The sequence below is a fragment of the Benincasa hispida genome, chromosome 8 (genome assembly GCF_027475165.1).
Source record: "Benincasa hispida cultivar pf3 chromosome 8, pf3_genome.v1.1, whole genome shotgun sequence".
Lineage (NCBI taxonomy): Eukaryota > Viridiplantae > Streptophyta > Magnoliopsida > Cucurbitales > Cucurbitaceae > Benincasa > Benincasa hispida.
Window position 1 is genome coordinate 34,544,933 of NC_143485.1, and position 12,598 is coordinate 34,557,530.

At 34.9% G+C, this 12,598-nt stretch overlaps 1 protein-coding gene across 2 annotated transcripts; it reads left to right on the forward strand.

The window, feature by feature from the left end:
• Nucleotides 1-2,887: 2,887 nt before the first annotated feature.
• Nucleotides 2,888-9,157, forward strand: LOC120082878 (GDP-L-galactose phosphorylase 1-like). 2 transcript variants are annotated; one of them, XM_039038241.2, is made up of 9 exons: nucleotides 2,888-3,116; nucleotides 3,263-3,349; nucleotides 3,650-4,079; nucleotides 4,870-5,000; nucleotides 5,086-5,145; nucleotides 5,286-5,516; nucleotides 5,976-6,155; nucleotides 6,740-6,991; nucleotides 8,711-9,157. In XM_039038241.2, the coding sequence occupies exons 3-9, from the start codon at nucleotides 3,989-3,991 to the stop codon at nucleotides 8,906-8,908; spliced, it is 1,143 nt and encodes a 380-aa protein (XP_038894169.1). In that variant the 5' UTR covers nucleotides 2,888-3,116; nucleotides 3,263-3,349; nucleotides 3,650-3,988; the 3' UTR covers nucleotides 8,909-9,157. The 2 variants fall into 2 exon arrangements, with proteins under 2 accessions (XP_038894169.1, XP_038894170.1); XM_039038242.2 differs by having other exon boundaries at nucleotides 2,897-3,116; nucleotides 6,740-6,895.
• The last annotated feature ends 3,441 nt before the right edge of the window (nucleotides 9,158-12,598 follow it).

Here is a 12,598-nt window from a genome sequence, read left to right on the forward strand (position 1 = left end):
TCGACATAAAAGGGAGTTTATTACGGATACCAACCCTTTTTTTTATACTAATCCTCCCTAGTAGGGCTTGTAAAAGCATTTGGGAAGGGAAAAGACTGAAGGATTATGAAATTCCCTCACACTCGTGGCACTATGAAAGGCATCTAGGAAGAGCAGATACCTTATTCAAACCTGTAGGTATAGGAAGAGAACTTGTTTAGAATGAGTCTCAGGCTGACGAATGAGGTTTAAGCGCGTGCAAGCTTTTCTCGTCGGTCAATCAACCGGAACAAGCTGGGCCTTCCAATGCCGTACCCGCCCCCCAACCCGCCGCTACCCCAACACTTTTTCACTCTTTCATATACTAGGGGATTTCACTTGGAAAAGAAAATGTTCCATACTAAAGGATTCGGTTCTTTCCGCTCTCCCTTAGTGTCTTTCCACTTCCGTTGTTCGGGAACAAACACTTCGCCCAATTCTTTTGAATCCCGGCCCCACTAACCAATTAATTAGGGTAGTGGCACATTAAGTAACTTCACAACATTACTTAATGAAAATCCCAACATATGCCGTTCTCTTGCAGTATGTCTTTGTGTATCCTTTTGTTGATACATTCCACCTTTCGAGTGAAATGCCAAGCCCTTTCTCTATTGAAGCAAAAAGTATGCGCTCAAAATACCTCCGTCACCCCAACCCACCTTGTTTGTGTACTGGAACTGCTACCATCCTTAGAACAACACTAACTTACCGCTCTCTACTATAATCCAATAGCTCCATAATAAAAAAATAGCTATGAATTACACACACGCAAGTAGTGGCTCGTACTATTATTTAGTATTTTCTTTGATTTCATTTTAGAAATAATTTGAAAATAAAACAGCAAGTACAAAAATGAGCGACCAGCTTTAAGAACTCCTTCTCTATCGTTCGAGTGTATCCCTATTTTCTTATCCAGATGTAAACGAGCAAGGTTCAGGCACTTTCCTTTAACATAGGAGAACAACCTATCCATCAGAACATAATATAGGAAAGTCTTCCCTCTCGGTCAAGCTGCTTTGCTCCTTCTTCTAACCTGGCTGCTTCTCGCTCACCAAAGCTACAGATCGGTAAGAAGACTAGCTTAGCTTTCCCTTTGTTCACTCCTTAAGCAAGATCCCCCATAAAGAAAAGAGTCCGAGTGGGATGGCGCACGACGCCCTCAAAGAAAGAATCTTTCCGGATATTTTCAAAACTCAAAAGAAGAACTAAAGCCCTGATCACGGATCAAGATGCAAAAACAGAATGACAAATAGAAGAAGCCAACCTAGAAAGAAAGAGAAAAAGAGGGTCTCTTTCTTCCTTCTCCTATTCCTGTCCTTCCTGCTGCTGTTGATGGAGAAGCATTGAGCAAGGCAAGGAGTCAAGACATTGTTAGCTAAAATCTCTGCCCTTAGTATCTTCCTCCGCTCTGCTATTTTATCTACAACACATTTCTAATAACCAAAATCTCATAAAACTCAATTCTATCTAATAATTAAAATCTCATAAAACTCAATTCTTACCTACCAAATATCTATAATATCTATTACAAATTTTATAAAAAAACAAACATTTTTAAAAGAAAAATATAAAGAATTCACAAATTTATCAATTCTAAAATATATATATATAATTCGAGTTGGGTTGGATCAATCCAATTTTTTTTATTCAACCCCATACCCACCTCGCCTAATAAAAATAGAAAAAAATTCAACCCAATCCAACAAAAAAAAAAAAAACAAATCCAACTCAATTCAACCCCTATAATTTGATTGAATAGTTCGGATTATTTGGGTTGGTGGGTCATTTAGACACTCTAATAGTCATTGTCTCCATTTAACACCCTTATAGTTAGTTTTTAAATGTCTTGTGAAGTTTCTCGTAGGTTATATAATTTATGACATATGTCTTCAAAATACAAATGTTATTCCTATCAAACTTAGTGAACCATTGAAACTTAATGGTTCTACAAATCCAATAACTAATAGCCTTGATACCACATGTCGAGAATAAAAAGATAGAGACAATAAAATGACATAACCACATTTAGCAAAAAGTGTTCCAATATACTCAAGCAAAGTATATAAAAATTGTAATTTTTTTCTTCACATTTTAAAATGTCAAGTAAGAAAATCACAACGACAAATAGAAACAGGTAGAAGCAGAGAAAATAACGCTAAATATATATTGGTTATCCTCAAACTTGAGGATACGTTCAATTTTTTGTAACGATAGGTCTACTACAATGGAAATAGAAATAGCTACCATATTTACACCACAACATTAGCTTCTTCAACTTTCAAGCACTGTGATCCAATTATTGATGATCAACAAAGAAAGAAACTATTAATCCAACGACAAATAATTACCAATATAATTTGCAACTCACTTGACTTTCATTTACGTTTGTATGTTGAATAACACTTAAAAAGGGATTGATCTACGTAAGAAAAATTGAAGAAATGTTTTTTAAAAAACCAATATCAGTATTTATTTTAGTCTCAAAACATATAGCTTAAAAACACACATTTTTAAATGAATGAGATTGTGCTACTAAATATATATTTGTATGTGTATCTTCAAAGGGGCATCAATATTGACATCGTAACGTCGAGACACTCGAGAAAGAATCGCAGTGAAATTTTTCGTTCTTGCAATAGTGCCACAACACTCTCTATCATCTACTCTATCCTCTTAGCTAGTACAATTTGCTTCATAGTTTTGGCTTCACATATCATAAACATTATTCAACAATTTATTCTCATATTTGATATTGACTATTGAACTAGTATCAATCGGTCACTCTCACCAACTCGATCAAAGTTTAGGAATATTTTTTTTTTTTTACAATTTACCATCTTCTAAACATATTCTCGAAAACTCTTCTACTAAAATGGCCGATCTATCATGGACCACCTATGGCCTATTCTTAGAAACTTTTCGTTTGAAAAGGTAAATTTTTCTTTGAATTGACCAGTCCAATCCATGTCCATGGCAAGTATCGTGCATCCAGTTTTGCTTTTTATAGAATACGCGCGTCGGTGGCCAATTCGTTATCCTAAATTCAACTGCTAGAGCGAGATTGAGGGCGAGCGAGCAGGAATGGCGTAAGGAACAGGGTAGGTTCTCTCAATTGCAGAAACATTTTTCATTTGCGACATCGATTAATCCTTAATTTGTTAACTCCATGAAATATTAGAACATCCCATATTCGGTAGCGAACAGGGTTCCGGTCAATTCGTAACTTTGATCTTAAAACATGCAGGTCATTCTTTCCTGATTTGAGAACGATTGAGCGACTTTTTGGATCGGTTGGCTGGTGAAGGCTCCTTATCTTCCTTTCATCCAAAGGGTAATTTCGATTTTCCTAAATTGGATTGTGTTGTCATATATTCATAATTTGTTTTGACAAGCATCGATGTTTTGAGAAGGTTATGTAAGATAATGAAGATGCTTAATGAATTAAAAGCAGTTTTTTCAAATCTTTATGATGTTTGTGTTTGGCTATATCAGAAAGAAACGTATATTAGTTGAAAGTGTTGCTTCTTATGTTCTTGATCGAGTTTTGAAACTGATGAATTCGAGAGAATTATAAGTACATTCAATTTGTTGACTATATTTGATTTCGAATCTGAATATAATCCTCCTTCAGATTTACTCCAAGACTATTAAAGGGCTGGTCCTCTGAGGGCTGGCTTCCATTGTTCAATCACGGCTTTAAGGCAAGAGTCTTGTGTCAAAATTGGAAGGGACAAAGAATACATGCAAGCTTTCCCTAAGTTCTTGATTGCATCCCCTTCATTTCACGGTGGGCGTGGTGCCTTGCCCTCTGCTGGTGGGCACCCAGCAGATCTTACCTTCCTTGCTGGTGGTGGTTACTAAGACAAGCATTTGACTGAACGGCATTCCTTGTCACTGGATTGTCCCGAGAAGTTAATATACTGCATACAGTTTGTTAGTTTGTAATCACCACTAAACATCACACTGAAGAATGGTCCAAGTGAAGCAGGTCGAGGATGAGAACATGTGTTCAAAATATACAGCAGATGAGTATTTAAAAACTCAGAAGTCATGCATCAAAGGTTAGTGTTTTTTTTCCTTGCCTAACCAAGAATATTATCTTTTCTGGTACTACAATTTCGAGCTCTTTGATATTTTCCCCCCGTACATTCATGATCCCTATTGTGAAAGTTGAAAACTATTATCGTTCACGTTCGGCTCACGTTGATAGTTACAGAAAAGCTCTCCTTTGGGCTGAAACTGAAAAAGTGGGTAATTTCTAAAACTCTTTGGGTAAGGAGCTTTGTCTTGATGTGTGGAAGCACACCAGATTCTCCACCTTCCTATCTCCCTTTTCCTATCTTATAAAATTATCTATTTCCAAAATTTCTTCAAGTGTTGCAAAAAATTGTGTTTGAATGAGCAGCCTTAGCTTTGCAACTTAAGCTCAATCAACGCTGTTAGAGAAAATCCCTAGTAGTTATAGAGACACTCCGTCTATTGTTGGAGGACATAAGCTGTCTTTTGCAATTATTTGTAATGGCTGCCCTGATTAGATGGTGGTTGTATTTTTGTGATTTAATTAGTAGTAGGTACTTGGCAAACTGCATGTCATTTGTAGGCACTACCAATGGGGAGTTGTCTTCATTAGAATTTCAGGGATGATCTCTTGTTTTATGTTAGGTGCTCTAATACGACTGTCTGTTTAGTGTATTTAACTGTCAACCTTGACTGATAACCAAGATTACTAAGTTCAACTCTGTTATTATTTTTTAGGATTTTTTTCATTGCTAATATAACACCAAGAATTAAATTGGTTTTTATCTTATTAACCTTATGTGAAGCCTATTGATAATAAAAAGTAGTTTTCAGGTATTAGATTACCCCTTTATCAATTTGGTAAACATTCTCCCTTGAATGATATTTCCTTCAAAATGCTTAAAATGCCTTCATGCGACCCTCTGGAAGAACAAACCCTATTGGAGTCTCTACTTCTTGCCAAGGTACGCTACTATGCTTTAAAATCTAAACAGACTTTTTATTTCTTGGTGTTCTGAACGTCTGTATAATGGTCTTTCCACATTGCAGTGGGAAGAGAGATTGTCTGAAGGTCTTTTTAGATATGACGTGACTCTTTCTGAAATTAAGGTGGTGTATACTGCGCTTTCTCTAATTAAACCTCATTTTGCTCACTGTTGGAATCAACCGCTTTCTAGCCCTCCAAAATGTAGAGAAAGGGAAAGACTGCTGAGACCTATGGGTTTTAACATTTTTTAATATTTTTGCAGGTAATAGTGGGCAGGAGAAAGTTCCTTGCTCAGCTGAATGAAAGCTGGACGGACACTTCTCTGTTACAATATGAAGAGAAAAGAAAATGCGATCATGGAATTTTATTTCAGACTAATTGGTTGAAATGCCACGAGGAATTGCTCTGTTGCATTTCAAGTGGCGAAAATACTGAATCCAAGCTTATTTCTGCTGCTCTAGTGCCCAGTAGTTCCATCCTGGTTCTTATCAATGTATGGCTCAAACTTGGATTTTCATTGCACTTTTTATTTTTTGTTTTTTAAATAATAATAGTAATAATAAAATCCCTGGATCCTTTGGTTTGTTAGATCTAGATTAAGTTTTTCATGCTTGCAGCATCGACTTTGTAATGATGGCAAATCATATTAAGAACCCCCTTTTCCTTTTTCTTCTTACTATTTTGCAATTTTCATAGCATTGTTTCATCATTCTCTTCTCTTAAAAAGTATTGGATGAAGTTAAGTTCTTAAACTGTAGAAAGCAACTAAGGAATTGGCGTCCTTTTCTGGTGCAATTTTATCGTCATATCCTTTATGAATTATCCCTTGACTCTCTACAAGATGCAGAGTGCTTGATATTCATTCTAATGTTTGTCTGATCGGTTATTTTCTTGTTCTGATATTGTTTCTTCAAGATATGCATAAGATATACCCTCTCTCTCCTTTTTCCAGGCAACTCCTGTGGAGTATGGCCATGTCTTCTTGTTGCCCTGTGGTGTCAACGGTCCACTTCAGTTCCTGGATGATAGGTCTTTGGAAATGCTTTTGAGGATTGCTGTTGAAATGAATAATTTCTCTCTCTGCCTATTCTATGAGTTTTCTACTCCCAGGACTGCATGTTTATATTTTCAGGTGAGAAGCTGCAGATTTATGGTTGTTGCTATTATGTTTGATAGGATTGTCTTATTTTATTTTATTTATTATTATTATTATTTTAATAGAAACAACTACTTTCAAAAAACACAGGCATATAAAAAACCAAGCCCACATCCACTAAAGAAAAGGGGTACCAACTAAGTAAAATGTTGCCTATAGAATAATTACAAAATAACTTTGAAGTCGAAGCCCAAAGATAAATACTGACATAGTAACAGCCAAGGTGCTCTGAGTCCCATGATCAAAGATTTAGAAATCCAAGATTTTACCATCACTTGTAATTTTACGGAAAGTCTAAAACTGGAAGTGCATCAACTACTACGGGGATACCGCTATAAATGCTTAAGTGGATATCCAACGCTGAAAACTGGCCTTATGGTTTGCTATTTGGTGTTTTGATGGATAGGAATTCGTGTATGTTGTCACCCCAATGATATGCAATAATCTTACATCACCCCATGCATTAAACTAAGACCGTTATATGAGTCAATTTTTTCCCTGTTTTATCCATTTTGAAAATTATTGCAAATACATAAGGTTTTCCCCTTCCAATGTTACAGGCATTGTTCTTTTCCAGCCTTTTACCTGTGGAGGCCATGACTGCTGATACCTTCTTTAGTGATAGCTTGGGGGGAATTTATGTTTCTACTATCACAGGTTACCCTGTTAAGGCCCTCATATTCGAGACTAGCTGCAACTTGAAGAAAATGGGGCAGGTTATCGCCGAGGTTCTTGCTCATTTACAGGAGAAATGCATTCTGTATAATTTGCTGATTCGTGATTGTGGCAAAAAGATTTTCTTATTTCTTCAGGTGAAACGTTTCTTTGTGCTTCTCATGCATAGTATAGAATTGCTTCATTAAACAGAAAATTTTTTAGACCTTGTTGCAAAGGTTTACCGTAGTGCTCTTTGGTACAGAGCTATAGTAATAGCCATTAGTATCCTATCTTGGCCGTTGAATGAAAATGGAGCCAAGACTAGGTTCACATTCTTTCTGGGGATTGTGATTAGTGACCTCAGTAGTTGGTACTGGTTCTTTTCATTATTGGAAAATAAACAATGAAAAATTGGAGTCAGTCTTCGTGGCTGTAAATTTATATCCTTGATTTGAAAAATTATATACATTTTTGTCTTGGAGAACATTGTAATAACTATTGTCATATCTTAGTCTCGAATTCTGTTACAAATAATTAAGGATCCTTTTTTTTATTTTATTTTTTAACGAAGGCTGAGAAAAATGAAAAAAAAATTCCATATTCAACATTTTGCTTTCCAATCTGGTGCATATTATATCCGACATGCATGCATCTGTAGTGTCAGGCAAAAGGCTTGAGTTGGATGGTTTGGCTTTAGTGGATGCAAAATAAGGAATTTGCAGATTGGATATCTTATAGAACTATATTCCATAGCTTTTCACTTTCCCTCTATGATTACAATTCTTTGTTACGATTTATAAAATCTTTCTTTTGTTAAAAGAAGTTTATAACCATCCACCTCCCAGCCAAAGTGAGCTTAGCTTAGTGGTATTGACATACACTTCGATCCAAGAGGTCGGAGGTTCAATTCTCCACCCCACAATTGTTGTACTCAAAAATAACCATCCACCTCCTAAAGACAATCATTGTGGTTACGATTCTGATGAAGATTTAGATGTTTGAGAATGGTGAAAATGTTCCAGCCGAATTGTGAACTATAATTCTTGCCAAGTTCTCTGCTTTGATTGAAAAATGTGGTTTTCAGATGAAATCAATTATTCCTTCTCGTTCTCCTTCAGTTAAAGCATAGCCAGGTTTTTTTGTTCAGGAATTGAACTAATTTTGTGGATTTCTTGTGTTTATGTGCCTAAGACTTACTGTTTTGCCCTTATGAATTTGCGTTGTTCTCTAATTAGTTGTAAACTTGGAAGTGTCAGTTTAGAAGTTGTTTTGTTCTGTGGTTTGATGCTTACACTTCCGGCTGTTTTGGACTTCTTACCTCATCTACTCGTTGGACTTCTGTTGTCTTTGGCTTTATAGCTTATGTGCTCTCTAGTTTTGGTTTCCTTTCTGGAGCCGGTTTGTTAGGTTTTAAGTATTTGTTTTTTTGATGTCCTCTTCTTTGCATCTCAATTGTATTTCTTCTCCTTTTGTTTTGTTTTTTTTCCCCCAATTTATCTATTCTCTTGAAGGTTATTGTTCTTTAAAAAAAAAAAAAAAAAAAAACTTGTCATCTTTCTTTACCAAAATATTTAAATCAAGATGAAGAGCCTCTCCCTTGACTTTAACTAGTCAAGGTATCTTAATTCATCTAGCATATTGTCATATTGGATAAAAATACATTAGACTCCATTTTGTTTAATCTATTATAAAACTTGGTTCAGTGATTATTATTTTATTCTTATGTAAATTTGCATTCTTTTTATTAGATAATATTAGGATTACTATGCATAAGCAAACTTCTTTGTCTTTCGCTGATACCAATCCTTTTCCAAGCTTTATTCGTCCCCGTTTAAGGAATTAATTGTTGTTATGCTGTCAATTGATGGATACAGCCACAAGTGTCGGACAAATCTTCCATTCTTTCACCTTGGGAATGTTGGGGTTACTTCTTGTTCAAATCAAGGTCTGAATTTGATCAGGCAACTGAAAACGCCCTGCTTGGTCGGCTTGCTGCCGCTTCACTGGATGATGCAGAATTTCAGGGCGTGAAGCAATTCTGCTGCGATGTTGCAAGTAAAGTTGCTTTCTGATTCTCTGCTACTTTGTAAGCAATTGTGAAATGCTTTTGAACTTCTGTGTGTATGCACTCGGTTGAAATTTTTTTTGTCTTTTTTTTTGGGAAACTTTTTTGTCAGTTAAAATTTTCTTTTTGTCAATTGAACTTAAGAGAGTTACACATGCTGAATACTGTACTGGGTAGTTCTATATGTTACTTGGATGTAATAGTAATGACATCTATATGGTCGTGTACTGATAAATATACATACTGTGGTGTGCAATTGTGTCTCTGCTTTTTCTTTGGATTTTGATAATTAAGGTTATACACACTAGTCCACCTATAAGCATGATAGAAAGACATTTTCATTGATATTTCTATATTTATATAATTTGATATCGACATGACGGATGAAAAACGAAATCTACGACATTAATATATATTTGTTTTGCACAGAATTAATACTCATTAATTCTAGGATACATTATAGAAACTGCCCCTCAACCTTATACAAAAATATGAATTTTGGTAGAGCGCTTATGCCTTGTGGGTTTATCCAATTAGATTTAATATGTATTATTTTCTTATAATTTTGATACTTTATGTCGATTTCTTTTTAAAATTATAACATACATACTTGAGAGAGAGATTTTTCAAGGAAAATTGACAAAAATGACTTATTGGGATTTGACTTTGTATTTTTGACATCTTTTGAAAAACAATTTTTTTTCCCTTTCAGGATGAAAATGATGTAAGCATTATACTCCTTTATTAAATTCTCACTTTTTAAATTCAACAACCAAATTCTCACCAAATTAATTTTTTAACTTACCAAATTAATTGTTTTACAACCCACAAACAAAAAAGTTCTATACACAAAAAATTCTCTACCAAATTAATTATTTTACAACCCACAATAATTACTCTTATACCCTCCATGAACCCACTCACGAATTGAGTATATTTTGCATGAACCTGGTTGGGAATGACGTCTATTTGCATGAATCTGGTTGAAAATTGAGTATATTTTGCATGTTTTACATAACACAAACTACTTAACAAAAAAACATATTAAGCCAATTATATAATTTCATCACTTGAACCATTAATTACATAAAATTTTACAAATTTCTAAAACAATGCTCTATTTGTCCAAATCTAAATGGTATATTGTCTACAAAAATATGTCAATCTTGTGTTATGGTGTCCATTTGGACCCGCTTACATCGTATTCGAAAAACACGCGAACATACCACAATTAGCACCCTCACGTTGTTGAGACACGAAAGCATCTCAATGTAGACTCCATCGATGCACTAAAAGATTATTAGGTTCCATTACCGCACCAACAAGGAGCAAACCAGGAAAATTTCACACACTAATCTCATTTCAAGTTCCAAGTCTGCATTCAAATGTAATCCAATTAATGAATCAAACATGATAAATTCTTTGACCTGAAAGTCTGCATAAACAAACGTCCAATGAATCCCAGAAAGGCTAAGAGGCATGTACACAACATCAACGTTGCTCCTGGTCGGTGTGTTGACCCTTGATGTACAATACGTTTGTCGCCTTACTTCAATTGATAGTATGTTGATCATGTCTTAGAAAGTTCTTGACCAATGAGAAAAGCAAACAATGTTGAGTGTAGGAATTAATAACAAACTGACCATGTGGTCAGTATAGGAATTAATAACAAACGGACCATGTGGTTAGTATAGGAATTAATATATATAACATATCGTCACTACAATATCAACTACGAAAAATTTTCGACAACACAAGTCCGGTTGGACTTGCATTTTCTTTTTTATGACAATGTTGAGTGTTTAATTAAATAGGGACACTCATACACCAATGAGAAGCTTCGTTAAAGGTTCTATACCTCGCCATTCATTCATTTAGAAGATGTTAATAGACTATTTAACTATCTTTATCCATTTGAGCATATGCGTTTCTCTATATCGTTGCAGCAGAATCTATGTTGTCCATCTACTTCTGAAATTTTATATTCACATCTTCAGGTATGTCAATGATGAGATTGTACTTCTGTTGCACTTTTTGTCTCTTCCCATTGTTTCTTGTGTCTTTCCACGTTGTTAATTTTCAAGAAATTTTCCTCCTTCGTCCTCCACGACCGTTTATTAGATTTATATTTCCTATGTCTTGGAAACTTATATATCGATAACCTACACAGTAAATGCGAGAACAAATTTATCTGAGAATCACTACACTTTTATGTCAATCATAGTGTTATTTGACCAAAGAAATGAAGAAGTGGGAGAACAATAGTAAGTTAAAAATAAAATTTCAATTACTAATAAAACTTCAAATATTACTGAGATATGAGTACAACAATAGAAAGACAACGACAACAGGAATGATACCAATAGGCAGAAATGACAACAAGAATTACTCCAAATTTTTGTTCGAGAACTTCTCAATGAGATTCATACCTCGTCCTTTCAGCCATCATTGCCCGACCTTTCATCTATAACATCCATTGCATCGTCACCTGGAACTACAGGTTCACTCGTACTTACACTCCATGAGAATGACCATCTCTATCACCATCCGTTATCACACCATGATCACTCGTATCTTCATGGTCCCCACCATCCGAATGACCATCCAGTCCAATATATCTAGTGGAGTCAACGAATTTTCCCTGCATGCATAGGTATTAGATAGGATAAATTGCATATGACGGGAATAGAAAATAAGTACAACAATGATATATCCTTACCTTGGATAGTCGTCGCAAGTACTTCTTAATGCTCTTTAGGTCATGTTCCATACTTTCCACGCGAAGATCAAGACCTTTGATTAACTTAATCAACTTGTGACACTTCTTCCCCTTTTTTGTTATCTTCCCATGATGCCTTTGTTCATTATCATTGTGATCAACCTCCTTAGTGTTCGAAGACTTGACATCGTCGAAAGATTTTATGAGTGGAGATGGTTCCAGTGGTGCAGGTGGAGGCATAAACTGAATATCTTCCTCAGATGGGATGAGTTACAATGTGATTCTTGCCTGCAAAAGATTATAATCATAAATTAATGCTAACTTTATAATCATGAACAAATAACTTAAAAAGCTATAATCATGAATAAATGCTAACTCTAGAAGCTTAAAAAGGAATATACTGCATCTAATCCAAAGGCTTCATCTCTAATCACTTTATATGAAGGAAAATGTGAGTATGACCATCTCAAAATGCGTGGTATGGTATTGTCGTTCAATCTATATGCAATGCGACCGGGTAATGATGAAACAGTTTCGTATGCCCATACCTATATGAAATATAATTGTTTATTAGTGGTGTACTTAAATGAATATTCATTATAATGAATGAAGTAAATTACTTGAAAAACATGGGAAAACCCGTAAAGACTATAGATCTGTTGTTTTCCATCTGTATTTCCCTTATATGCCTATGCTTTATCTCTCAATCCTCATTTGAATTGTTTAATTATACTTAAAAATATTTTTGCTCTAATCCTCATTACAAAATCTATTCCAATAATCTATAATTACTAAATTTTCAAAATTTATTTGTTTTTCCTCTCTTTACCAATCATAGCAAACTCAATAAAATAAAAAAGGGCAATTTTAACTGCGTCATCATCGTTCTTGAATTCAAGGGATGAAAAAATGGAGTCCAACTCATATGCCTTCATACACTCATTGTCATTTAAATACTTAGCTCCGAGTCTAAAACAA

What these genes read in the sequence shown, in the direction of transcription:
- LOC120082878 (XM_039038241.2), top strand. Translation starts at nt 3,989, where the DNA reads ATGGTCCAAGTGAAGCAGGTCGAGGATGAGAACATGTGTTCAAAATAT. An exon ending in CCATCCTGGTTCTTATCAAT is followed by an intron (nt 5,517 to 5,975) that starts GTATGGCTCAAA and finishes TCCTTTTTCCAG; the next exon opens with GCAACTCCTGTGGAGTATGG. An exon ending in AGATTTTCTTATTTCTTCAG is followed by an intron (nt 6,992 to 8,710) that starts GTGAAACGTTTC and finishes TGATGGATACAG; the next exon opens with CCACAAGTGTCGGACAAATC.